At 44.9% G+C, this 27,458-nt stretch overlaps 1 protein-coding gene across 1 annotated transcript; it reads right to left on the bottom strand.

Annotated features, from left to right (window-relative positions):
- Positions 1-3,498: 3,498 nt before the first annotated feature.
- Positions 3,499-4,230, bottom strand: LOC142765659 (uncharacterized). Its single transcript, XM_075867020.1, has one exon. The coding sequence runs from the start codon at positions 4,228-4,230 to the stop codon at positions 3,499-3,501; it is 732 nt and encodes a 243-aa protein (XP_075723135.1).
- Between the last annotated feature and the right edge of the window lie 23,228 nt (positions 4,231-27,458).

Genomic DNA, 27,458 nt, shown 5'->3' with positions numbered 1-27,458 from the left:
AAAAGAATTGTATTAAAAACGTTCTGAAAGAACGAAAATATTGTGAGGTGTTCATTGTCATACTTATATCTGGAGCAAGTACCAGATGAAATATCACCGCAATCTCCGGTGAATCATTCATGTAAGAATCATTGAGTTTTTAGCCCACGGCATTCAAGCCCCAGCTGGGCACTCTCTTAATGGAGCACTCTCAGCTTCGTTTAAAATGAAAGAATTAAATTTGGTCCAGTAGAACACCGACCCGATTAGACACCTGTAGAGGGGGGAGGGGTCCTAAGCAATAGTTGCTGGTCGCATCCACGCTGATTATGGAAGACCGTGGCACTCCACGCAATCGCACGCCACCTGGATTGCCCAAAACTGGACAATCAATCAATCAATCAATCAATCAATCAATCAATTTATTATCATGTCATAAAAGGATGATACAGGGACTAAAATATACAGACGAGGGTCCCAAAGTAAAAGACTGCAACGGGACCCTCGGTGATCATTACAAATAATAAAAGTGCAAGCAACTGTTAGAATCGTACAAACAAAAATATATAAAGCGGAATGAAAAGAAAAAGGCATGTAATCAAAAAACAAATAATACAGCATAAAACAACACAAAACAGATAGATCAAATATTTAACAGGTACTCTTTTAATGAGTTTTTAAGGAAACAAAGAAACTTTGCATTTTAGCGAAGTGGGCAAATTATTCAATATGGTGCTGGCACAGAAGAGAGAAGATGATTTACCATAGTTAGTACGAACCTTAGGAAGTAAAAAGTTATTATTGGCCGCAAACCTGGTTGTGTTAGTACTAACTAACCTCTTAGGATCAATGAAATTAGCAGAAAGTTGATTTCTTATTTGTTTATGCAGAAACATAATTAGAATAAACATAAATATACAGCTAACAGTTAAGATTTTATTCCATTAAAGAAGAGGAGCGGCGCTACTGTCGCGAGAACAGTTAAAAATAGCGCGAATAGCTCGATTTTGTAGATGTTGTACGGATGAAAGATGACACTGGTAAGTATTCCCCCTGATGCGATGTCATAAGGGATATGAGAATGAATGAATGCGAAGTAAAGTGAAAGGAGTGCTTTATGAGAAAAATATGAGTGAGCTTTGAGTAATGCGCGAATGCCGAATGCTGCCGTTTTCCTATTGTGAGCAATATGGAGAGCAAAGTTAAGGTTAGCGTCGAGGTGAACGCCAAGAAAAGATACACTGTCGCCTATATAATGAAATGAGAGTCAACCGTGAGCTGCGGTGAGAAAGTTAACTTGCGTTGAGCTGATCTATAAACCATAAGCTTAGATTTATTTGAATTAATATTTAAGAAATTTTCCTGGCACCATTTTCACACGTCACAAAGTACAGCATTTAATTTATTAGTGACGTTGTCAATACATCTATCAGCAATGGAAATGGTAGTATCATCAGCATATAAAACGCAGTGAGCCATATGTATAATGTCAGGAAGGTCATTATTGTAAAGTAAAAAATGTAACGGACCCAGTATTGACCCTTGAGGAACCCTTTGATTTATTGTTTTAGTACAAGAAAATGAGCCTGATATGGAAACAGTATGCTTTCTGTTATGGAGGTAACTATTTGAAAATTTGCGGGATGGACCTGTAATACCGTATGATTTGAGTTTCTTGAATAAAATGAGATGATTAATGGTATCGAATGCCTTTGTGAAGTCTAAGAAAACTGACCGTACTACAAATACTACGGCTATGGAGTGTTTGATTAAGTCTGATAGGGAAAGAATAGCAAGGTTAGTAGAACTTCCAGCGCGAAAGCCAAATTGACAGGGCTTCAGTATATTAAATTTAATAAGGTACTTGTTTAGCCGAGTTATTAACAGTTTTTCGGTGACATTGCTTAGGGAAGAAAGAATACAGATGGGGCGATAGTTAGAAATAGATTGCTGGACACCCTTTTTAATATCGGAAGGACTTTAGCTATTTTTAGAGAAGTAGGGAAACTGCCATGCTTGAACGCAAGGTTTAAAATTATAGAAAGTGGTTCAGAAATAATGTCTACTGCAAGTTTTAAGTGTCGTGCTGAGATTTCATCTATACCAGGGCAGGTTTCTTTGAGACTTTTGATTGCTGTAAAAACGTCATCAGGGCTCACGGGGAAAAGAAAAAAAGAATGATTAGAACGTTGTAGATTACAGCAAGAACTGCTATGTTTTTCACTAAAAATTTCAAAAAAATAATTACTAGAAGTATGAGCAACGCTTGCAGGGTTATCATGTGAAACGCCTTTATATATGACTTTCTGCAAAGGTGAACTATGTATTGATCGATTCAGAAAATTGTTTAAGAGTTGCCATTGTCTTTTAGAGTTGTTTTTTCACTAGATATTTGGTCATCATAATATTTTATCTTGGCATTTTTCAAGAGACACGAAAGAACATTCGAGTATTTTTTATAGCGTGAAGCTAGAGTAGTGTTAAATGGTTGTTTTTTTTTTACTTTTCTGTACAGATTATCTTTTTTACGCATACTTTTTAGCAGTCGCTCAAATAACCATGGGTTCTTAGGATATTTGTACCTCTTTTTACATTTGACTGTTTTAGTACATTCTTCTACGGCTTTAAGGAAAAGGGAAGAAAACTTGTTCAATGCCTGGTCTACATTGCATAAGGACGTAACACTGGACCAATCAGTTTTAATAATGGCATTGAAAAACAATTCCTGGTCAAGTACGGAAGTAACACGCGTGGGTGGATCAAATGGCTTCATGACATTGAAAGCAATAAATATGGGATAATGATCAGTGATGTTCACATCAATTACTCCTGCAGAGGTAGAGGGCGAGAAATTACAGATGGCATGATCAAGCAATGAAGCAGCACCAGAAATAGGACATCTAGTAGGAAATGAAATGAGAGACTCAAAATCGTATCGACTGAAGCAGTCATTATATTCTGTGCATGCACAATTGTCTGTGTTAAGCAAGTTGATGTTGACGTCTCCAACTAGGACAACGCGCTTGCCTTCAGATGATAACTGATGCAGAATGGTATCCAGGCGAGAAATGAAATTCCTCATATTCGAGGAAGGGGAACGGTAAATACACCCCAGAATAACGTTGTTATTATCGTTTAAAAAAGAATTGTCTAATTCAATCCAGACGGATTCGCGATGCGAGATACCTAAGGAAAGAACTTGCCGGCGGGTGTAGGACAGATCTGGGGATAAATATTGCTGAGCCGCCATAGCTGTCTGAACAACGGTGACAGTACTCAGCTTCGTACGAAGACGGGCCGAACAGATTGACGTCATAAGTGCAGAGCCATGTTTCAGAGATGCAAAGGATAGAAAAAAAAGTGCGCGAGTGAATCCGGAGGCTACGCACGTTGAAATGAACCAAGGAGCGATTACTATCATCTAGCATATGTTTAGCCTCGTCAGGAGATAGCAAAGCCATGATGATACGATGAAAGTGAACGAGTGTTCAGCACGAAAATGGGCGTAGGACTCAGTGGCTATGAAAAGATGCTAAGATCACCGTCTTTGATAATGCGATATACTCTGCCATCACCAGACTTCCGCGCCTTGATCTGGCAATTGTCTGTCCACAGAAATTGCCATTTGTGCGCTTTTTTCAGAGTTAGCACCTTAGCAAACAATCTTTTGTTCTCTGGAGAAAGGTGATCATTAGCATAGATTGCTTTACTTGAGCTACCAGAGAAGCCAACATCAGAAGTGTTCGGACGGGTCTCACGCGCATTACGAACAAAGTCGCTTTTCTTTCCACGGCAGCAGAACCGTGCAACAATGTTCTTTTCACCTGATTTTGTTGAAACGCGATGAACTGTGTCGACGTCGCTGGGCGTGACAGGACACTGAATAGCTTCGCCAATTAGCATCACAATGGCCACACAGTCCTCACCCTGAGTGACCGGATCGCCCTTGATTTCAACAATATTGAGCCTCGAGTATTGCTCCAACTCCGCCACCCTTCTAGTCAGTGCCTCATTTTGCGCAACTAGTTCCTTGTTAGCTAGTTTCAATTCATCCTGCTTTGTTTTTATAGAGTCGTAACAGTCACACAGAAACTGAACACTATCACTGAGGGACGCATGTTCCCCGAGTCCTTCCTGTGCTAGCTTTTCTTTAATTTTAGCTGTTAGTTCATTTGCAAAGGTATCAAGACTAGAGCGAACCAAAGACTCAAGTGCTTCAATTTTTTTGGCCAGTTCTGCGTTGGATGGCATGACAATAAATACACAAACGATAGCAAATACACAAACTAAGATAAACACGCACTGGGAGGCAGCAGCTGCGGTAAAAGAGAACACACTAACGTGAGCAAAAATCAAAGACACCAACCTGCAGAGCAAGTAGGAAGCGATCAGAATGGGATCCAAGAACCACTTGGCACAGCTGCTGCCTCAAAAATGATGCACTTCCACGGGAAGCGTAGTTATTTATCCTTGTAACGTCACGGTAGTAGGTGCCCTCTTTCGGATGATGACGTCGTGGATGTAGACAATTCACAGGCCACTGGACTTGACAGTTGATGAGCCGCACACGTGCCCTGAAGATAGCTGTATCCAGATAGCTGCAGAGCAAGTAGGAAGCAATCAGAATGGGATCCAAGAACCACTTGCCACAGCTGCTGCCTCAAAAATGATGCACTTCCACGGGAAGCGTCGTTATTTATCCTTGTGACGTCACGGTAGTGGGCGCCCTCTTTCGGATGATGACGTTATGGATGTAGGCGATTCACAGGCCACTGGACTTGACAGTTGATGAGCCGCACACGTGCCCTGAAGATAGCTGTATCCAGGTAGCTGCAGAGCAAGTGGGAAGCAATCAGAATGGTATTCAAGAACCACTTGCCACAGCTGCTGCCTCAAAAATGACAAGGGTATCGCTACTTTTGACATCCCCCAGCTTAGTCTGTTCTGAGCTGACCATTCCATTATTTAACACAAGGCACTCTCGGAGAATGTGAGCGATTCCACCGCACAACTAGGCCAAAGTTACTAAACTTGCTACGAGTTTAAGGAAAACGTGCCTGCAGCATTCGGAGAGGCTACTGCAGTCAAGTGAGCAAGCAGTGCGGAGGGAGGTGCCTCATTCTAGCCAGTTGTAGCGAGAAAAAACTTTTTGGCTCTTTTTATCATAAATTCAGTCGCAAAAAGAAAATTCAGTCGCCCGTATGCCTTTTCTGCTTTTTTTCTTCATCTCCGTCTCATTTATCCATTTCTGTGGGTTCATTGAAAGTAACAAGCCAACAAGCCAACAACTCCGTTCTTTTCAATCTCCTCACATCTCTCTAAACCCGCCTCAAGACCCACGAGGACCATCACAGCTTGCCAACAAGCATGTGATTTCTCGCACACGCTTATTGGCGACATCGCTGATGTTGGTAACATTTCGATAAAACCTTGAGAAAATGTGCACCGGAACCAGGTAGCATGTGTAACGTTACTAGACCCTTTGAACTGAGAATGCAGTTACGAAAAAGAAGAAATGCCGTGTCGATGAGGCTGGGTATTAGATGTATTTAAAACCAACGGTAATGGCGTGACCGGTTCACCAGTGATCTAGCGGAGACAACCCCTCGTCTTCCTCAACAGGAACACACACGCGTCGTCCCCTAGAATATTAATATGCATGCATGTAGCAATGTAGCATTAACCACCGGCGGCACAAGCACCGTCTTGGCGCATCGAAATGTCAACGTCACAAGGAGAGTGGTAAGGCTTCAAGCGCGCAACATGCACTATATCGGTAGCCTGTTGGGCACATGAAGGCGACGGGGTAGCAGGACCAATTTGATATGTTACAGGGCTGTAACATATGAACTTGCTTATTGTAGCAAGTAAGCAGTTTTTCTGGCAAGCCAACTTGACGGGTCGGAGACCAAAGCAGGACCAAAGAACCGAGCGGAAAGTGTACGTCGCGGTGTCGTTGGTCATACAAACGCCAATTCTTCTTTTGGTAACACAGAAAGCGAGTACGGGTGATTTCGCGTGCGTGAGCAGCCCGAGCGATAGCGTCGGTAGCATATTCACTGTTCGGTACTGCAGGGGATTATATGACGGTGTCTAGAGGCAATGTTGGTTCTCGGCCAAACAGCAGAAAAATGGATAGTAACCAGCAGTGTCATGGCGCGAAGAATTGTAGGCAAATGTGACGTACGGCAACGAGAGATCCCAGTCGAAGTGGTTGGTAGAAAGATATTAAGCGAGCATGTCTGTAAGAGTTCGATTTAGACGCTCCGTGAGTCCATTGATTTACGGATGGTATGACGTAGTCAGCTTGTTTCTCGTTTGACAGGACTGTAACATGTTGACTCTAACCTTCGACAAAAAGGTGCGGCCATGGTCTTTAGGCTCCTTGTTGCAAAATTACGTCCTTGCGGAGAAAGTCGACCACATCTGTAGCGCAGCTTGTTGGACGAGCTCGTGTGATGGCATAACGCGTGGCGTAGTGAGTGGTCACGGCTATCTACTTGTTACCCGAGGAATACAAGAAGAAAGGGCCAAGTAGGTCCAAGCCAACGTATAAGAATGGTTCTGACCGAATGTCAAGTGGTTGAAGGCATCTGGCGGGAAGTGTCCATGGTGTTTTGCAGCACTGACATTTCTTACAAGCAGCAACGTATCTTGTGACTGAGCGTGGAAGCCCCGGCCAAAACAATCGTCGGCGTATTTGGTTTTAACTGTGTGACACACCAAGGTGACCAGCAGTCGAAAGGTCATGAAGTTTGTGTAGAACTTCAAAGCAAAGGTGTTTCAGAATGACAAGCAGCAGGGTAAGTCCATCGGGCTCAAAATTTTGGTGGTATGTTACACCATCGTGGAGCACGAATGAGCGATGGAACTGATTGGAAAATGATGATTCGAGGCACTGAATGATAGCACGCAAGGGCGCAACATAGAGCTGCTCGTCACGATGCATTTCACTTGCGAAAGGGAAAAGACGCAAGGCTCGGTGTCGGTGTCAGTCACAGTGCTCGACTCAGCAACCGGGTCTCGGGACAGGCAGTCTGCGTCCTGATGCAGGCGTCCGGACTTGTACGTAGCTGTATAGGTATACTCTTGCAATCGCAGAGGCCAGTGCCCGAGCCGGCCAGCGGGATCCTTCAGTGACGTAAGCCAACGTAGCGCATGATGGTCAGTTATCACAGAAAAATTTGTGCCGTATAACTATGGGCGGAACTTTGAGACTGTCCAAACAAGAGCAAGCCATTCACACTCTGTAATAGAGAAGTTGCGCTCAGCAGCCGTGAGGAGGCGGCTAGCGTAGGCGACAACTCGGTCGTGTCCCCGTTGGCGTTGGGCTAGGGCGGCTCCGATTCCGTGACCACTAGCATCGGTTCGGACTTCTGTCGGAGCGGATGGGTCAGAGTTAGCCAATATAGGTAGAGTCGACAATAGCATGAAGAAGTGAGAAAAAGCAGCAGCTTGGTCGATACCCCACGTAAATGTGACGTCTTTCTTCAGAAGCTCGGTGAGGGGTCGAGCGATGGTTGCGAAATCTTTCACAAACCTTTTAAAATAAGACCAAAGTCCTACAGAACTCCCGACGTCTTTCACTGACTGGGGTACGAAAAAACTGGTGACTGCACGAATTTTCTCGGTGTCCGGCTGCACACCAGAGGTGTCGACAAGGTGGCCCAACACTGTTTTTGCCGGCGTCCGAAGTGGCACTTGGACGAGTTATACCGAAGGCTGGCAGTGCGGAATATGACGAGAATAGTTTACAAACGCTGAAGGTGGGTGTCAAATGCTGGGAAATATACAACGACATCGTCAAAATAACAAAGACATGTGGAACATTTGAACCCTTTTAGCAACAAGTCTATCATGCGCTCGACCATGGCTGGGTCGTTGCATAGCCCAAACGGCATAACCTTGAACTGATATAGGCTGTCTGGAGTTACAAACGCTGTCTTCTCTTGGTCTTTTTCGTCTACAGCGATCTTCCAGTAGCAAGAACGTAGTTCTCTTCAAGAAAAGTATCGGGTGCCGTGGAGACAATCGAGAGGGTCATCGATGTGGTGTGAAGGGTAAACGTCCTTTTTCGTTATTCTATGAAGATGGCGGCAATCCACGCAGAAGCGCCACGTGCCATCTTTCTTTTTAACAAGCACAATGGGGGACGCCCAAGGGCTCGAAGAGGGTTCAATAATTCCTTTGGTTAGCATCTTCATTTTTCCAGCACCGTAAATGAAACGGACACATGGCGGCCGGCATTGCTAACACGAGCGGTACATATTCCAGTGATGGCCAAAGTCCCACCATCTGCGACATGAAGGCTTTAGTTGCTGCAGGCGTGAGGACTTTTTTGAGTAGGCGACACAGATGAGCACTCATTAAGGACACTTGAGCTCCGGTATCAACTAATGTCGCCAAAGAAATACCATCCACATGCGTCTCAATCAAGTTCGTACTAGTGGGGAGCGTCAACGGAGGATTTGGATCAGTCGCAATTGATGCAGCACTACCTCCTGGAGCTGCATGATCTAGTTTTCCGTCCGAAAGGATCCATTTTTGATCGACGGCAGATAGCGGCGCAGTTGGGGAGATGGGGTGAGGTGGCGTTGAGGTGACGGTGAACGAGTGGTGAAGCGGCTGTTAGGAACGTCGGAAGAAGGGTTCACACGACTGTTCAAATACCGACGGGAGTCCTGCTATGGGCGAAAAGAGGAAAATAGGCTCCAGTTTGAGGGCGTGCAAGTGCTGCGGCAGTAGCAGGAGATATTGCAAACTCGGTGGCAGTGGAAGCAGATCAGTTTGTCGTTTGTATCTCTTAATTCCGTCGGATTGCAGGATCGTGGAAGAAATTGAGAGTCATGGCGTGGTGAATTTATTGTCATTGGTCTCGAGGTGGGTCGGGAGACATAGCAGGCCACACTAAAATCAAGCTTTGCATTTTTCTGCCTCACGACGGCTTGAAAACCAGAGACTCTTAGAGGCATTTGTGCGGCGCCATGGTCGAGTGGAAGTGGAGAAAATGGTGCCGGACTTGACACCCCAAGCTCCCGTTTAACTATACTTGTCACGCTGTCCTGCATGGGTGGTGTGGCACAAAGGTTGGTGCTGGTTGATGTAATAGTTGTATTTGGTAGCCGCGTAAATCGAGGCAGATCACGGTGGCTTTTGGCCATTTCGAAGCTGCGGAATTCCTTAATAAGCATATCTACTGTCGTGACGTTGGTGTACACGAGCAAGTTGAAGGCGTCGTCCGCGATGCCCTTGAGTATGTGGCTCACCTTGTCACTCTCTGTCATTTGATCGTCCATTCTCCAGCACAACGCGAGCACGTCCTGTATGTACGAGACATACGACTCAGTGGAAAAGTGCACACGAGTGGCGAATTCTTTTCGCACTTCCATTTGGTGACTGTAATAGTCCCCTAAGATGTCGCGTATTCGCTCATTGAAGATATCCCAGCTGGTGAGCTCAGTCTCATGGGCGTCAAACCAGACAAGTGGGGTGCCGTCCAAGTAAAAAATTACGTTGGCGAGCATCACGGTTGGGTCCCATCGGTGTGTTTGGCTAAGACGCTCGTACATACGGAGCCAGTAGTCAATGTCAAGTCCAGGTTATGCGGAGAATGTACCGGGATCAAGGGAGCAGGGCATCGTCAGGTGTGTAGTGGCTGGAGCTACAGATGGACACGCTGATGAGTTGTTGTCTTTGGTAGCCATGGCAGGAGACTGAACGCTGCGGCCACTGCAAAGCTTCGTAATGAAGACGGAGAACGTTCCACCTCGGTCAGATATGTTACGGAAAGTAAGAAACGTCTTATCGACGAGACTGGGGCTTAGATGTATTTAAAAGCAGTAGTAATGGCGGGAGCGGTTCACCAGCAATAGTGCAGACACAACCCTTCGTCTTCCCCGTCAGGCACACACGCGCGTCGCCCCCTAGAATACCAATTTGTATGCATGTGCCAATATGTTCAGCCTATCTGAAGATTAACCCAGACGCGAAGGGTAGGATTGAGTGCTGGAGTCAGTGGATATCTCGATACGCGAAGGTTCATTCATCGCTTAAGCTATTGCTACTTGCCCTGCTGCGGTTACAGGCACCTTCCTGACGGTATCTGAGTTGAGTATGTCATCGCGATGACCAACCCCAACGACCACCAAATATCAGAGTGGACGTACAGCGCCGCATCGAGAAAGTTCCCTTTAGCAGAGATTAAGCTGCGAAATCAAGCAGAGATTTTGCCCATGTCCTTCGGAGGCCAGCATTGCACTTCAAAAAATTTCTACGTAGGAAGGGTATCACCTCGTACGTATTCATCATTACTTATAACAACTCACCTCACTTTTCATATGGTGTTTCAGCAACTGTAGGAGACAATGTCCAGTCATGAGACAGCACGACCACACGACTTGACCGATCGTCTGTGCCTCAATTAAATAGCAAGAGAATAGAAGTCTATCGTGCGGCGAGCCCCACGTTCTTTTCCGCCATAAGTGTGGGACCTCCTACGAAGAGTTCGGGCATTGGCTGTGCCGAAAGTTAAGCAATCAGCTCCACCCGCCTTCCTTCCGGCATTTCAAAGAGGTCAATTCTGGCACCCTAGTAAATATATATACCACGAAGCTGTTTAAGGTAGTCGAAAATTGAGCGGCCTGTCGTGTGTGGCCTAGCAGTGTTTCACATAAGAATTGGGTAAGTCCAAGGACTCACCACTGATACAAGGAAACTGAACAAGCCACAGTCCCACAAACGAGCACGTGCCAGAAATTTTTCAAGTGTCTAACAAAAAACTTGGAGAGTTTTTTATCTTTGCCTAAAAGAATACGTCTCGATTGCGTTATCGGGCCTCCTGCGCATCGCCTTCTCAACTACTAACGTGTATTGGTTTTAGGTGTGTGGGTTAGCCGTACCGGGAGGAACCGGAAGACCATGCACGTAACATTTTCATTTCAAAGTATCATTAAACGCCGATTCAAAGTGCAGTTGTTAAGTGCACATATGCCCCTGTGGTTTCTTTCGCGAATCCGTCAAAGACACACTGCGCTGAATAAAGAGAGGATGATCTTAATTTCAGGTCAGGTGGTTCCATGCAGTGAAATCACCACAGGTTTGGTGCCCTTCCAAACGACTATGAACTTCGTCATGCCGAGCACAATGCCGGAAGTGTGTCCATACCTATTTAGCCAGTAAGTGCCTGGTGGCAGAAGTACTCCAGCATCCACAGCAGCAGTGGATGCTCAACTATTTCACTAAGGCTTTGGTGAATTAAGGTACAACCAAGGGACTTTGCAGAACCTTACAGGGCTACCATTGAATAAAAGTACAAGGGACAACCAAGCATCAGGCACTCCTAGGTGGCCACGAAAAAAAGTGTGGCTGTCATACCGTCACCCTAGTTTTCATCACAATATCAGCAACTCGGGAAGAAACGGGAACGTGCTCTCCACGAAACGCTACCAGCGCGTAGCTGCGCGAAAGAACGGTTATAATATACGGACGCTTCATTTACTCAGTCTGGAAAATTGTAATTTCATCGTACGCACCTCTAACATTTCATCAGCCGAAGACATTTTAAACCATGTGCTGTTGTTGAAAAATGAGGGACGTTGATTTTATAAGAGAACAACTTATGGCAAAACAGTTTTCGCATTAATTGTCAGCTATGGCATTCTTTCTCTTGTCTACATAAAACATACCAGTACCCAAAGCACAATCACAAGCTCGTGGGATGACATGAAGAATCGGCCACAAGGCCAGACACCACATATAATATAATAAGTATTGGATAAATCGTGTGGCCTAAGTGAAGTTTTCTTCAAAGCGTGGAGCACTTCGCTGGCATTGGCTGCCAGTCTTTTAGCATCCCATAGTAGCTGGCGCTGCCGAACAAAGAATTAGTGTAGCCTGTCGACCTGTCCTCCTCCAATATTTTTATTTTCGGCAGCAGAGATGCCTGGTTTCCTCACAGAAACCAAAAGACAGTGACCTCTCACATGCTGCTAAAGAAAAACTTGGCGACCCCCACACACAAGTGGTATTGGCCGCATAGCTGGACACGCGGTAGAAAGAGCGAAAGGGGAGGCACAGAAGAAAGTGGAGAAAAACCATTCATAGAAACACTGAACTATAAAGCAATAAGGCGTGTGTACGAATTCTAGAAATTATGACTGATGCTACTTGTACACAAAAGATGCAAGTCGACATTAAACTGTGTCAGTAAAAATAAAGACTTCACACATGTTTTCTCAAGGCATGCCGGAAGACAGTGATTGCATAAAAAAGCTTGGTAGCAAATTTGAAATCTCTGAAAAAGTAAGTTCTTGAATATTATGAAGGAACCTTCCGTTTATAAATGAAAGATTCCCAAAATGGCACGTGCTTGCCTGATATAATGAGCGTGTTCACGGTGTCGCTACTGTTATGGCCGATTTGTTTGTTGAGTCCAGATTTTTTAGCATATGCTTCATTATTAGAATTCGTCGTCATGCTATCATCTGTTGTTTTTTATTCTTGGGACAGGTACAGCCTTTCTCTTTTTTTTCTGGTACTGAGTGCCGTAGAGAGTGAAGCTGTGCTGTGAAGCTAAGCTGGCATACAATTTTTAAGTGAGCACATTAGAAGTAAAGCCTTGGAAGTGCGCCGTGTGTGACTGAGAGATGCAATTTCGGGTTATGGTAAATGTTGCAATAAGAGAATAACACAGATCTATGTCCATAAGAACGTGATGCTTGACGTCTTTTTGTAAGCATTGAGACTTTCTTGTATGCGGCATTTTATGGCAGGATTTTTTAGCACTCTCTATGAGATACGTTTTCACGTTATCATAAACACTTGCTTTGTTTTATACTACAATTTGGCAGACGTATAAGAAGGCGCAGTAACACTGAAGAAGTAAACACAACTCGTCAATATCTCTTCCAGGTCTGCATATTGATGAATCAAAATTGAGTTATTCAAAAACAGGCTGTAAACAAACACACTTTATATATAGAACGAAAACGGTTTCGCCGTATAAGAGAGTGAAGTAACTGCATACGATACAAGCTGCACGGCTATGAAAGTTCATAAAGATTCGCACTGTCGGGAATAGACATCTGCTTCAAGGTCAAGAAGAAACAGATCAACTAAAGGACACAAAAAGACAGATGCATGTCAGGTTGGCAGCTCTACGTTGTTTTCATGGAGAGAAGGAGTAGAAAAAATCGAAAGCGAAAAGAGAGCAAAACAATCGAACGAACAACACGCGTGCTAACGCGTACATTCGAGTCGACCTACAACAATCTGAAAGATTCACACATGCCTGTATATTCAAATTACGTGATTGCACATTTGGTGCGACCGAGAGATAGGGAGGGTGCTTCAGTGCCACATGTGGTCACAGTGCCTGGTTCTCGAAACGTTTCAACGTGCCAGAAATTGTTCTTCCTTCTAATGCAAACAGAACGCTGCTATGGGAAAAGTTCTACGCTGTGAGCAATGTGGCAGGCGTCGCGCGGTGCTTTTTGTGCCACTTCAATTGATGCTGTACTACATGCTTTCGTGAAGGCAATCCACTGCTCAGCTAAAGAAGAAGCGAAGCTTTACGCCAATGAAGTCTGTCTTAAGCTCACAGTTTCATCGAAGAGGTAATGTGATCGAGTACCTTATGTCCTATATTTAGAGCAACTACCTAAAAGCAACTTCTTGACGTTCTTCGTATGGCGATATAGAGAAATTTAACAATTTCCTGCGTAAGCTGTTCCTGAAATGCACGTCTAAGGACTGACCGCAAACACCAAAACGTCCCTTAATAGTCGGGGAACAGACTCCATATGCTCTCTCTCTGAAAGTAAATGAGCTCTAAGGCCCTGTGCAGAGCCGTAATTGAAGCAGTCATTGGCGTAGCGATGTGTGTTTCTTTAAGTCGCAGTTTTGTTAATCGCAATGGTATCGCGATGGTGTGGCGGTGACTGCGGCTGAAGTTGGCGCGGTACCGACAGTCACGTCTACACCAATACTACCGCTCCATTGCCTACGTTCGAGGCCACACCGGTGTACTTTCGGCCTGCTATACCTTCTGCCTGCTATATGCTTACGGTGTGGGCTGAGAATTTTTTTCTCAAACCTCACAATAAAGAATGTCCCTTCGGACACCACACTGTTCACGACTGGTCTCCACTGGTATCCATGGGTGCTCTATGTCTAAAACCGTAAGCCCTACCGTAACTACTCTCGTCGACGCCAGAGCATCGTGGCTCTGTTGTGCCACATCGAACGGTTTTACACATATCGCCCGTGCTAGCCTGGCTGGACCCGCCCTGAAGTGCATCTGTCTGCACCTTAAGCATTCGCGACAATCCGTTACTAAGGATGGGCGCTGAAGTGATGGCACCAAGTGATCACTCCAGAGACTGTCTCTATAATTGCTATCACAATAATAATACCCCACCAAGTTTAGTAGCGCCACATAGACGCAATTTTAGTGGGAAAGAAGGTATGTCAACTTTAGATGGTCACTACAGACCACATCAAAATACTTCCCTAGCCGCTAGCGTAGTTCTTATTTAATGCAAATTGAGGTGTTCGAAATATTCCAGGAAAACTACCGTGATTTTTTCAGCAAAACTGAGGCTATTTGGCTTCGCAAGTACCGGCTGTGTGGCAATCTAAAAATGACCAATTAGAAATTTCTTCGTCAGTGCAACTTATCTTAAGGGACAGTAACACTGCAGTCATGGACAGCTAACAGGGAGTTCAGGGCTCTCACTGCAAATCATAAGATAATAAATTGTCGAAGACTTCCTTACGCACTCACCTAAGACAACTGGAAGGCGACGACGCGGTTTTTCGATGCCTCCATGATAGGGGGCATTTCACCTGTTTTTGCACTGCCTCTATTATCGCTCCAACATTCACCACTATGCGAAGTCATGTAATGACGCCACTGCTCGACGTCCTGCCTCGTAACAACACTTTTACGTCATACTGGCAGCAAAAGTTTTTGGGGTGTGTAACGACCTGACGACATGTGCATCATGGGCATCATATGGCGACGGCGACACTTACTTATGAATTGTTGAATCATTCGTGTAGACGCCAATGCCAATATGAATCTTGTCGCCGCTCAATTGTTTTCTAATATAGACGACAATTAAGCTAGCTGGTGCGTGTCAACTGTGGACATAGCCAATCGCGCAAAAAAACAACAAAAATGGACAAGGTAGAGACGCGCTTTGTTGTTTGTCGTCTTATCTTCTCGGTTCTTATCTTGTGCTAATTATGTATAATAACAGCGAATTTAGTGTTTCATGAGGCATGTGAGGCTTTCGACATAGTAATAATGTCAGCAGTTTTACGAGCCACGACCACGATATCACTCTGTGGCATGCTGTAGTGCAGGACTCAGGTTTAACTTTGACCACCTGATAGATAACATCATCATCATTGTCATCATTGTCATCATCAGAATCATCATCAGCCTAACTGCGTTCACTGTGGGACAAAGGTCTCTCCCATGTTCTGCCAATCAACTCGGTCCTGTGCTTGCTGCTGCCGCATTATACCAGCAAACTTCCTAATCACGTCTGCCCACCTAACTTCCTGTCTCCCCTGAGCCCGCTTGCCTTCTCTAGGAATCAGGCAGTTACGCTTAATGACCAGCGGTTATCCTGCATCCGAGCTACATGTCTAGTCAACGTCCATTTCTCTGTCCTGATTTCAACTATGATATCCCTAATCCCGGTTGTTCTCTGCTCAACTCTGCTCTCTTCTTGTCTCTTAAAGTTGCACCTATCACTTTTCTTCCCATCGCTTGTTGCGTCACCCTCAATTGAAGCTGAACCATGTCTGTAAGACTCAAGGTTTCTGCTCCGTATGTAAGTACCAGCAAGATGCAGCTGTTATACACCTTCCTCTTGAGGGATAGTGGCGATCTACCAGTCATGTTTTGAGAGTGCTTGCAATGTGCTACATCGCATTCTTATTTTTCTAATCACTTCAAACTCGTGGTTCGGCTCCGTGGTTATTACCCGTCCGAAGTAGACATAGCCTTTTACAACTTCAAGTGCACTGTTACCTGCATCAAAGCGCTGTTCTCTTCCGTGGTTCTCGTACATTACTTTCGTTTTCTGTAGATTATTTTAGGACCTACCTTTCTGCTCTTTTCGTCTAATTAGTAACCGTATGGTGCAATTCGTCCCTTCAGTTACTCAGCACTTCAATGTCAACGGCGAAACGCAAGTTACTAAGGTACTCTCCAATAATTCTTATCTCTAACTACTCCCAATGTAGGCCTCAGAAAGCCTCCTGTAAGCATGTGGTAAATAATATTTGAGAGATTGTGTCCCCTTGTTTTACACCCTTCTTCATCGGTATTCTGTCGCTTTTTTCTATAAAGCACTATGCTGGCAGTTCATCCTCTATAGATTTCTCCACGGATGTTTATGTAAGATTTGTCTACGCTCTGAATTCTCAATGTCTGCATGATCGCTGATATTTCTACTAAATCAAATGCCTTCTCGTAAAATATTGTTACGTGATTTCGGCTGACTGAAACAGGGCATATTGAGACATACCCAAGAAAGGTGCCTCGGACTGAGGGTGAAGAAGTGGACGTTGTCGGTGAGCTGCGTTGAAGCTGTAGACTGACTACTGTTATTTTCCACGTAACCTTTTGGTGGAAGTGATGGGTGCTCTTTTTACAACGGAGCTACGCAGTGGACGCCGCCTTAAGTCTGCTACCATGGCTCCGTGTGAGGATACGGCTTCGCCACCTACCTCACAACGACAGCAACCCAGTACATCGCCCTAACGCAACCCCGTGATCCCGGTAATTTTACTGGAGGGTAAAACGCGAATGTGGACAAGTGGCTTAGTATGTACGAGTGCGTCAGCAAGCAGTAAGGCTGGGACCCAACCCTTATGCTTGCGAATGTCATTTTCTATCTTGACAAGACCTCTCGCATCTGGTTTGAGACCCATGAGCACGAAATCACAAGCTGGCAAATGTTTAAACAACAGCTCCGTGACCTCTTGGGTAACCCGTTTGGTCAACAGCTTGATGCCCGAAAGCAATTGGCCGTACGTACACAAACGTCCACTGAGCCCCACTTTACTTATATTCAAGACGTCTTAGCGTTGTGTCAAAGGGCCGATCCCAACATGACTGAGGCCGACAAGATTTCGCAAGTTTTAAAAGGAATCGCCGACGATGCGTTCAGCCTGCTTGTATTTACCAACGTAACGACCATCGACGCCTTGATCAAAGAGTGCCACCATCTCGAGCAGGCGAAGAGTCGACGCATTTTGCAGCAGTTCCAGCGCCTACCCAACACCGCGGCAACATCGTCTTGCGCAGCCACTCCTTGTCATCTGTCTACGACCGAAGACGTGACGCGCATCGTCCGACGTGATCTCGAGCCCGCTTACCCGGCTGCCAACAAACCGACGTTGCCCGACGTCTCAACGCCAGCTGTCGCCTTGATCCAGGCTGTTGTCCACCAGGAATTCGCTAACCTTGGTATCATGTCCACTGCACCTACCCTGGATAATACTGGTCCCTCGATAGCTTCTGTGGACATGAGACATCGCCGTCCGTACTCTATTCGAACCAGGAACCCGTTGAAATGGCGAACAGCTGATGATAAGCCAATCTGCTTCCGCTGTGGTCGCGCAGGACACGTCGCTCGTTACTGCCGCAGCCAATGGCCATCTATGTCTTCTGGCTCGTACCCCTCTTAGAGTAACTCATTCCGTCTACCAAACCACCGTTATCCGACCCGCACTGAGTCTACAGCATTTACTGCCCCTGAGGACTACGGCCACCCTGTCCCGTCGTCGCCACCGCCTCAAAGCCGCTCTTCTAGTTCAAATACGCGTCGCCGCTCTCCCTCGCCAGAGTTTAACCACCGCATGTCCCAGGAAAACTAGGCTGCGCAGCTTCTGGAGGTGAAGCTGCCCTGTCGACCTTACCCAAAAATCCTCTGTTGCCCTTAAGTTTGAACCGCAACACCTAGAAGTATATGTTGATGGCACACCTGTTGAAGCTTTGATAGATACGGGCGCTCACGTCTGTATTATGAGTTCGCGTTTTCGTCGTCGCATGAAGAAGGTCCTCACGCCCCCCTTGACCGGTGTCATCCAAGTTGCAGATGGCGCAACAGTTCCTGCCGTCGGTATGTGCACAGCTCAACTTACCGTAGCCGGTCATCAAGTGGTCGTCCTTTTTACCGTGCTTGCAACATATCCCCACGACCTCATACTAGGCCTTGATTTTCTTGCCGCCAATTCTGCTCTGATTGATTGCTCCACTGGTGTGCTCCACCTAGAACTGCCACAAACCAGTGACGCCCTGTACCAACCTACATGCCGATTACAATGCAGCGACTTTGTTCACCTACCCTCCAAAACTGTGACGTACGTAGATTTTCTGTGCTCACCAGCTGTGCCCGACGGTGACTATTACGCTACGCCTCTCACCGACGTACTCCTTGCGCACAATGTTGCAGTGCCCTATACGGTGCTCAGCATCACCGATAACAAAACTTGTCTACCACTTGTGAATTTCGCCTACATGAATCATGTGCTTCCACAAGGCATTTCCGTGGCCCCCCTGTGTCCGTTGCACGATTCACAAATTGAAGTGCTTGCCTTAGACACCCTTGTTTCACCGCAGCGCACATCACTCGCAACACATTTGGGCAGCCGTCAAATTGTAGACATGATCGCCACTGATCTTCCGCCTCTGCAAGTTGAAGCCCTACAACATCTTCTCGAGGCCTACCAGGATATTTTCGATTTTGGCGACTGACATCTAGGGCAGACGTCCTTTGTCCAGCATCGCATACACACAGGTGATGCCAACCCTGTTCACCGCCGTCCCTACAGAGTGTCTGCTTTTGAGTGGAGCATAATTCAGAAGGGGGTGAACAAGATGCTAGCGAAGGACATTATTGAACCATCCTCCAGTCCCTGGGCATCCACAGTGGTATTAGTTAAAAAGAAGGACGGATCATGGCGATTTTGTGTGGACTATCGCCACCTTAACAACATCACCAAGAAACACACATACCCTCTGCCCCGCATTGAAGACGCCCTTGATTGCCTCCATGGTGCCGCCTACTTTTCTTCCATCGAACTTCGTTCTTGTTATTGGCAGATTGCCGTGGACCCCATGGACCCAAAGAAGACGGATTTTGTAACACCCGATGGCCTCTACCAATTCAAAGCCATGCCTTTCGGCCCATGTAATGCCCCCGCCACCTGTGAATGAATGATGGACTCCCTGCTCTATGGATTCAAGTGGTCTACGTGTCTTTGTTATCTAAATGACGTGATCGTGTTCGCTCCCACATTTGAAGCGAACCTTGAGAGACTGTCGAAAATTCTTGATGTATTCCGTCTCGCCGGCCTTCAGCTGAATTCATCCAAGTGCCGGTTTGGTCGCCGTCGCATTACAATACTTGGATATATTGTTGACGCTTACAGCGTAAAGCCTGACCCAGAGAAAGTTCGAGCTGTGAAGGACTTTCCTGTGGCAAAAACTGCCAAAGATGTGCGCAGCTTTGTGGTGCTCTGCTCCTATTTTCGGCGGTTCATCAAGAATTTCGCGGAAATCGCTCGGCCCCTTCAAACGAGATGAGACGTTTACCTGGGGTCCCTCGCAAGCAGCAACATTCTCCGACCTGACCTCTTTGCTCACTTCTTCTCCTATGCTGGCTCACTTCGACCCTTCGACCCTACCAAAGCACCTGCGCTCCACAGTCCTAAGCGAGCTCCATGACGCGCCAACCGCCGGTCACCTTGGTGTCTCTCGCACATATAACCGTGTGCGCCGCCGCTTCTACTGGCCTGGCCTTTCACGCTCTGTACGTCGTTATATCAACGCTTGTGAAATTTTCCAGCGTCGCAAAAAGCCGTCGGGGCTCCCTTCCGGATATCTTCAACCCATCGACATCCCATTAGAGCCATTCTTCCGTGTTGGTTTGGACCTTCTCGGTCCCTTCCCAACATCCACCTCCGGAAACAAGTGTGTCGCGGTGGCTACGGATTACGCGACCCGTTACGCAGCTACGCGAGCCATGCCAACAAGCTGCGCTACAGACGTCGCTGATTTTCTACTACGCGATCTCATTTTAGTGCATGGAGCCCTTCGTCAACTGCTGACAGACCAAGGCAGTACATTCCTTTCGAAAGTGGTTGACGATATCCTGCGTTCCTGCTCTACCCAACATAAGCTCACGACATAGTACCATCTCCAGACAAACGCGCTTACAGAATGTTTAAACCGCACCCTGACAGACATGCTATCGAAATACGTCTCGGCCGACTATTGTGATTGGGACCTTGCACTACCCTACGTGACGTTCGCATACAATTCCTCCCGGCATGACACGGCTGGGTACTCACCATTTTACCTTCTGTTTGGACGCGAACAAACATTGCCGTTGGATACCTTCCTGCCAGCCGCTGCGCAGTCTACTTCTGAATGTGCACGTGACGATATTACCTGAGCTGACCATGGTCGTCAGCTTGCCCGCAGCAGATTAATGGCGTCCCAAGACTCGTGGAAGCATCGTTACGACGAGTGGCATCACGACGAACACTTTCCAACAGGTTCCCTCGTTCTTCTTCGGTCCCCTACGCGACATGCAGGCTTTTCAGAAAAACTTCTCTTTCGTTTCACGGGCCCATACCGCGTGCTTAGACGAGTGACCGACACTACATATAAAATTGTCCCTGATAATCCATCAACCTCTTCTGCTCTGCTGTCAAGGGACATCGTCCACGTATCAAGGCTCAAGCGTTACCACACTGCCCCTGCTGTGGCCCCGTAAACTCGCCGGGTCGGCTCTTTTGCCGCCGGGGGTCGTGTTACGTGATTTCGGCTGACTGAAACAGGGCATAGTGGGACATACCCAAGAAAGGTGCCTCGGACTGAGGGTGAAGAAGTGGACGTTGTCGGTGAGCTGCGTTGAGGCTGTAGACTGACTACTGTTATTTTCCACGTAACAATATGAAGGCTATGTATAGTAGTTGGTTGTATTTTGAGCATTTCTCTATTACCTGATCGATTGTTGAGTAGCCTGTTCGAAATCCGGCTTCGTTCTTTGGCTGATTGAATTCCAACGTTGTCTTAATTCAGTGAGCCATTCCCTTTGTAAACAGTTTGCATACGACGGAGAGCAAGCTGATCGACTTGTAATTCTTTAAGTTCTTGTCGTTTCCTTGCTTATGTATTAGGATTATGTTAGCATTTTTACAATATTCTGGTACCCTCCCCGTCAGGAGACACTTCGCAAACATGATGGATAGTTCTTCTAACACAATCTGTCCTCTGTGCTTCACGAGATTTGGTGTTACCTGATCCTCATCAGCAGCGTTGCTTTTTTGCATTCTCTCCAATGCTTTCCTGACTGGTGGGATGTAATCTGGGTTACTGCTAGTTTTTACGTTATGGTCGTGGTTTTCACGATTACTGTACAGATCTCTGTAAAACTCGTCGGCTGTTTTAACTATTCTATTCATATTGTTAATTACTTTGCCTTCCTTGTCTCTTAGTGTACACATCTGGTTTCTCCTATTCCGAATTTTCTCTTTACTGCTTTGACGCTTTCTCCATTCTTTAGAGCGTGTTTAATTCTCTCTGTGTTATACATTCTCACATCTGATACCTTACGCCTATTAATCAACTTCAAAAGCTCTGACAGTTGCATTTTCTCTGTTGTATTTGAGGCTTTGATGTTTTGTCGTTTTCTAATAAGATTCTTCGTCGGTTGGGACAGCCACCAGTGTCCTAACTACGGTAACTACAACTTTCACTGCACACTCTGTAAGGATACTCGGCAGATTACCACACATTGCTTCAACGCCAAGGCCAGTTTCCTCAAAATAAGTGCAAAATATCTGTCCTAAATCGAAACTCTGAATTTCTGTACTTTCCCTCTCAGTGCAAGCAGATTGATTCGCTTCTTCCATCACAGTTTTTATCGTTCCTTCTTCAAGTATTGGCGGATTCAAAGCATCACCATTCCATTATGACTGCATGATTTCTTGCCAAACCCTTCCACATCCTACACAATGATGGAATGTGCACTCAGTGTAATGTCCGTTTCATTTTCACTATCGCCATTAGGGTTCCTCCATGTCCACTTACACTTTCCTTGTTTTCGATAGAAAGTATTCGAGATCCGCAATGTATCGCTCTGCGAATCCATAATCTCCTAATGCCTGAAGTTTAGCCTTCTTCTTTCCTACTTTGATATTAAAGTCGCCCATCGGTGTAATATATTGTGTTTTTACCTCACTCATTGCCGATTCCACGACTTCATAGAAGTTTTCAACAAACGTGTCACCATGGCTGGATGTAGGTGCGCAAGTCCTGTACCACCTTCATCTTGTATCTCTTATTGAGTTTAGGTACGATACCTACCACCCTTTTATTGTTGCTTTTATTATTGCATGGAGGAATACTATGTATACTATGTTACCAGCTATATTTCTGGGTATAAGAAACCCCTCGCCGAGTTTTCTTTTATTAGCCTAGCCACGATAGCAAAGGACCAGCCCATTTCGTAGAACTGTATGGGCCTCAGCTCTCCTCATAACCTCACTGAGTTCTATGACATCCCATTTAACACCCTATAGCTCCTTGAATAGTACAGCTAAACTTGCCTCACTAGATTAGGTTTTAAAGTTAAAATTTGCCACGTTCAGGTGCCAATGATGGCCTGTGTGGACCCAAAGATTCTTGGCACCCTCTGTGCGTTGCAGATCTGACCACTGCTGTGGTCACTTGCTTCGCAGCTGCTGTGGACGTAGGGCCGTGGGTTAATTGCTGTATGTATGTGGGAATAGTGGCCAGATACTTCACCAGAGTGGCCAATTCTACTCTAGCGAGGGAGTGCGTTACCGGTGGTGGTCACCAGTGAGGCCACACCCCTGGCTTCTCAATGAAACTTCATCATCATGGGAATAATTCTTATTGCAATAGCAATTATATGGACACGCTCAGGTGAATTTCGCCAGTGCCATAGTCGTCACTCACCGTACAATATATATATATATATATATATATATATATATATATATATATATATATATATATATATATATATATATATATATATATATTCAATCTATGTACGTCTACCACTTACCACTGGTTATGGGCATCTAGTGGGGAACTATAGTGTCACATAGTCACGACGCGAAGGCGCGCGCTATCAACCGACGCGTGCTTTGCCGGGCAGAGATGCGGCAGGCTGGATGCCCTATAGCGTGTGCTTGCTTATCTCGTGTTGTGAACAATCGTATGCCTTGGCTGGCATTTGGGCTTTCGCCGTAACTACTCTGTTGTTCACTTAAAAAAACAGCGCCAATAACGAGGGACAAGAGAAGGAAGGAGACAGACAGCGGCACTGACTTACAACAAGATTTATTTGCTAGAACCGCACAATATATACTTGGGCAGTATCTGAAAAAAAGAGAAAAATACAAAACAAACAAAACAGAATCCACCTAACAACCACGTAGTCATCTCCACAACGCACCATGAACAACACGTGTGTGAACGTTCTGAAGGAAATTTATTTCTTTTAGTGATAGCACAATCGAACCATGTCGAATTTTTTAATGAATTTTTTAAGAATTTTTTAAGTGAATCATGTCGTACCAACTCGCCCAAGCAACCACGTTAGCTACTCTGTTGTTGTTACCGGGCGCACAAAGGTCAATGCAATCGTCGCACAGTCTCCGTTAGCGAAAATATTGTGGTTTTCAGGCACAGCGAAATAACAACCCTGTCGCTTATCTATGTTTATCTGTACCTGTGAGCACGTTTCGTGCACCGTTTGTGCGTGAGAAATGCTGACACGTTTCAATATGCCTGCCATTCTGCCCTTGATATTCCAATTTGTTGCTATCACGTTCGTTGCTTCGTTTTTGTGGTGAAGCTGTGTTTTTTTAATTAGGTAGACAACTGCGCGGCATCTTGATTTGAGCCACGGACCCCTTAAGCGTGTCGCTCGTATTGTAATCACTACGCCATCTACGCATCTCTAGCTAATATAGTAAATACTGCAGCCTATATTAGAGAAAACGATTCTAAATGAGAAGCATTTTCTACCGAACTTCGGCACCTTTGAGGATTTTTATCTATCTATCTATCTATCTATCTATCTATCTATCTGTCCACTTATAACTTTTAGCTCTTCTGGCCGTTTCGATGATGGTGTCGTTACCAAACTGGGTATGACATATAATTACTGTGTAACGAGCCTAAATGTCTAGTCATGAAGCGAAAATATTCACATGTATGTCATGATAGTGATGATTTAAATTTCACAATCTTGCCGCTGTTTGTTGTTCCATTCGAACGACGTGTTTAAAAACTGGTATGGTATGACAAGACTGCATGGTGAACACAAGTGACACTCACCAACGTCAAAATCATGAAAAGCATATCATGTAACAACTAGGGTACATACAGTTAGAGTGCGCTCGTGGTCATTTCGCTAGCTTCAAGCATACCAAGTTTGATGTTACGTGATGTCAATGAATGGGAAAGTATATGATTGGTGCAAACATGATAATCATGAGATGCGTATCATGTAAAACATGACTACATGCTACGCCCGCACTGCGCTCATGGACATTTCGCTAGCTCAACATATACCAATTTTGGTATTACGTGGCATGAACAGACGACGAAGCTAAATGACACGTACAGAAATGACTGCATGCTAAGTTCATAGCATGCTCGCGGTGGTTTAGCTAGTTCCACACATATCCACTTTGTTATCACGTGACGTGGATAGACGACGAAAGTAAATTACACGTTCAAACATGATAATCATGCTCTGGAAGTCATTGTGGCATAATTTACGTCCGCCTCGTAACGTTGTGCTGATCCTAAAGTGAAAAATCTACCTTCCTCTATCGTGTTTCGCATATCACTGATTCCCACTGTACGTGAGAACTGCCTATTTGTTTTCTGTGTTTTACCTCCGGAAATGTAACTCGCGTCACTTATAACATAGCAGCCCCACATCCCACCTGCTCAGATGCTAGGTCAGTGAAAGCAAAACTGATCAGTCAAGCTCCGATGTGACGATTGTAGGAGAAATCCCCACAATGCCTTGTCATGCTCTCACATGATTTTTGTACATCTACCGGAGTTAAAACGAAAATGAAATCTATTTTCTCATTAAGTGTATCTTCTATAAACCCATTTGCGTATGCGAATGCCTGAGCATATAAAATTAACTGGAGCACACTTGCCGATTTGACCTCCTTCCTTTGCTTCCATTCCTTACTATCCTCCTCATATGTGTATTAGGAAATATTTAAAACATTACAACGATGACAAGTAATTTGGAAAAGAAACTGCGCTGCAACCAGGACGTGTATTACTTTAGCAGCGAAAATAAAAGTAAAATGTCACGTTTCCATAAGCTCTCGTTCACGTCACAAAAATTTACAAGCTTCCAGCACAGTGCCTAATAGCCGAACGAAATAGTGAAATGTACACTTTTTCAGGTTAGTCTGTAACTTTACTCTGTTTAGAATTTTATGCCGAGCCAGCTAGCCTCAGCTCATTATTCATCTTCAATCTTTATAATAAATACTTCGATACACATCCCCTCTACACCGAAGAAATGGATTACCAATTAAAGGCTAACATCAAAGACATGTTTGAGTGAGGATGTTGTCGGGGACACTAATGTACCTGTCAAAAAAAGCTAATTAGCTTCAATATTGTGTTTTTTAATTGCGAGATTGAGCGCGAAAAGAAATTTCTTTCACTGCTTCACATCAAAGAGGGACATATGCAGCCGAAATCCGCTTATTCTATCTTCTGCGGTGTTTTTGTTGTATCACCATTTTATTACCAACAAGTCGCTTATGAAACTGCGTGGCTTCCTTTGATTGCTTCCACCCCAAAAAGTTAAAAAAAGCAAAATTTACTCCCACATAGTACTTATTGAGTAATAACAGAAAAATACATATTCATGTCGTAGAGCACGAGAACCAGAATAACACTCATGCAGCCGGTAGTATATCAATAGAAAATGGAAAGCAGATCGCCAAAGGGTGGATAAACAAGTGTCCTATCATAGTGATCGATATACCTAATCAGTGCTTTATAGGGCACGCGAACGGGTACCTGGGCAAAATATACAAGGAAAGTACCTTATATTTGCCGAATGAATGCTTGGGCATACAAAGACGTTATTAACAAAGTCTAGTGACGTATGCAGATACGGAGCTCAGCCGGTATTGATAAAATGTGTCTCCTCTAAGCTATACATCATGGCTCTAATTATGAAGATAAAAAGAATAGCGACGTCTCGGACACACGAAGAACTGAAGGAGTAATAAAGCAACATCAGAGAGTGATGCTGACGGCACCGAAAAGACGCAGCCTCTATAATGTCTGATATATTATGTTTGGTTGAAAGTGCTCAACGTGCGCAGCACGGTCACTTGATTATACACTTCGACGAACCTGATTGCCTTCAGCTTGCAATTTATTGATTTTAGAACACATTTTAAACGTTTAACTAAAGATTTGAGCCTGTGGCGCCAAATCATTTTTGAGGACAAGAAATTACAACAACGAATGAGGCGATACAGTATGCATTCAATGGTTCCAATTATCGGTATCTGAAGTCTCAAAAATCTTGCACCTAATTGTGCCGATTATCAGCGAAAATTTTAACGTCTAAGCTTTCAGGTGTGGTGCACATTAAAATATGTTGAAGCCACGCTTATAAGTTGGTAATTCGCTAATATTCATACCTCAGAAAACACTTTGTAGTCTGTTATAACCCACAACGAAACGCAAGCTCTTCTTCAGCCCTTGGATTATCCAGCGGCCGCTTGTATGTGTTTACAATGCACCGTTGAATATTTGGATCCCTATGCACACGGCAATAAAAGAGGTGTTAGTTGATGTGGTTTTTAACTTAGAGCATTAACTTCATGCGCTGTACTTCTGAAAACACTAGTGTCTCCACCAGAGTGGTTATTATTGCCATTTCGAACAATGCCACTATGCTTCGTTTGTTTGCGTTGTCATTACAATGACATCAAGCGCTACTTTGAGCTCAAATTAGCTCATTATCTTAAGAGACGTATATGCTTGTGGCACTGGTTTTGGAATACAAGGTTTGAGTTTAAAATAAATCTAATATATTGTGAAACTGATGCTCAACCAAACGTAATATTTGAGGTAGCAACGGCCAACATATATATCTTTAATATAAGAAGTGCTACAGAAAGAAAGGAAAAACATACGTTTCTCAGCAAGGTGAATCATGAACAGTGCTCGAAGCAATGGAGATTGCTATTACCGTAAATCAACCGTGACATTGTCTATTTAGGCAAATGAACTAATGGCGACGCTTGCGCACCGTATATATTATGAGGAATAGCTTTATTCGAGGCATTATATTCCTCATAATATAATGCTTTTTTTCTGAGCCACCGTTTACCATGCCCTCAACTCAGGA

This window comes from Rhipicephalus microplus, chromosome 1, assembly GCF_043290135.1.
Source record: "Rhipicephalus microplus isolate Deutch F79 chromosome 1, USDA_Rmic, whole genome shotgun sequence".
NCBI classification, from domain to species: domain Eukaryota; kingdom Metazoa; phylum Arthropoda; class Arachnida; order Ixodida; family Ixodidae; genus Rhipicephalus; species Rhipicephalus microplus.
This window is presented reverse-complemented; position numbering and strand designations above follow the sequence as displayed.

Excerpts from the sequence above, each read along its gene's own strand:
- LOC142765659 (XM_075867020.1), bottom strand. The coding sequence starts at position 4,230 with ATGCCATCCAACGCAGAACTGGCCAAAAAAATTGAAGCACTTGAGTCT.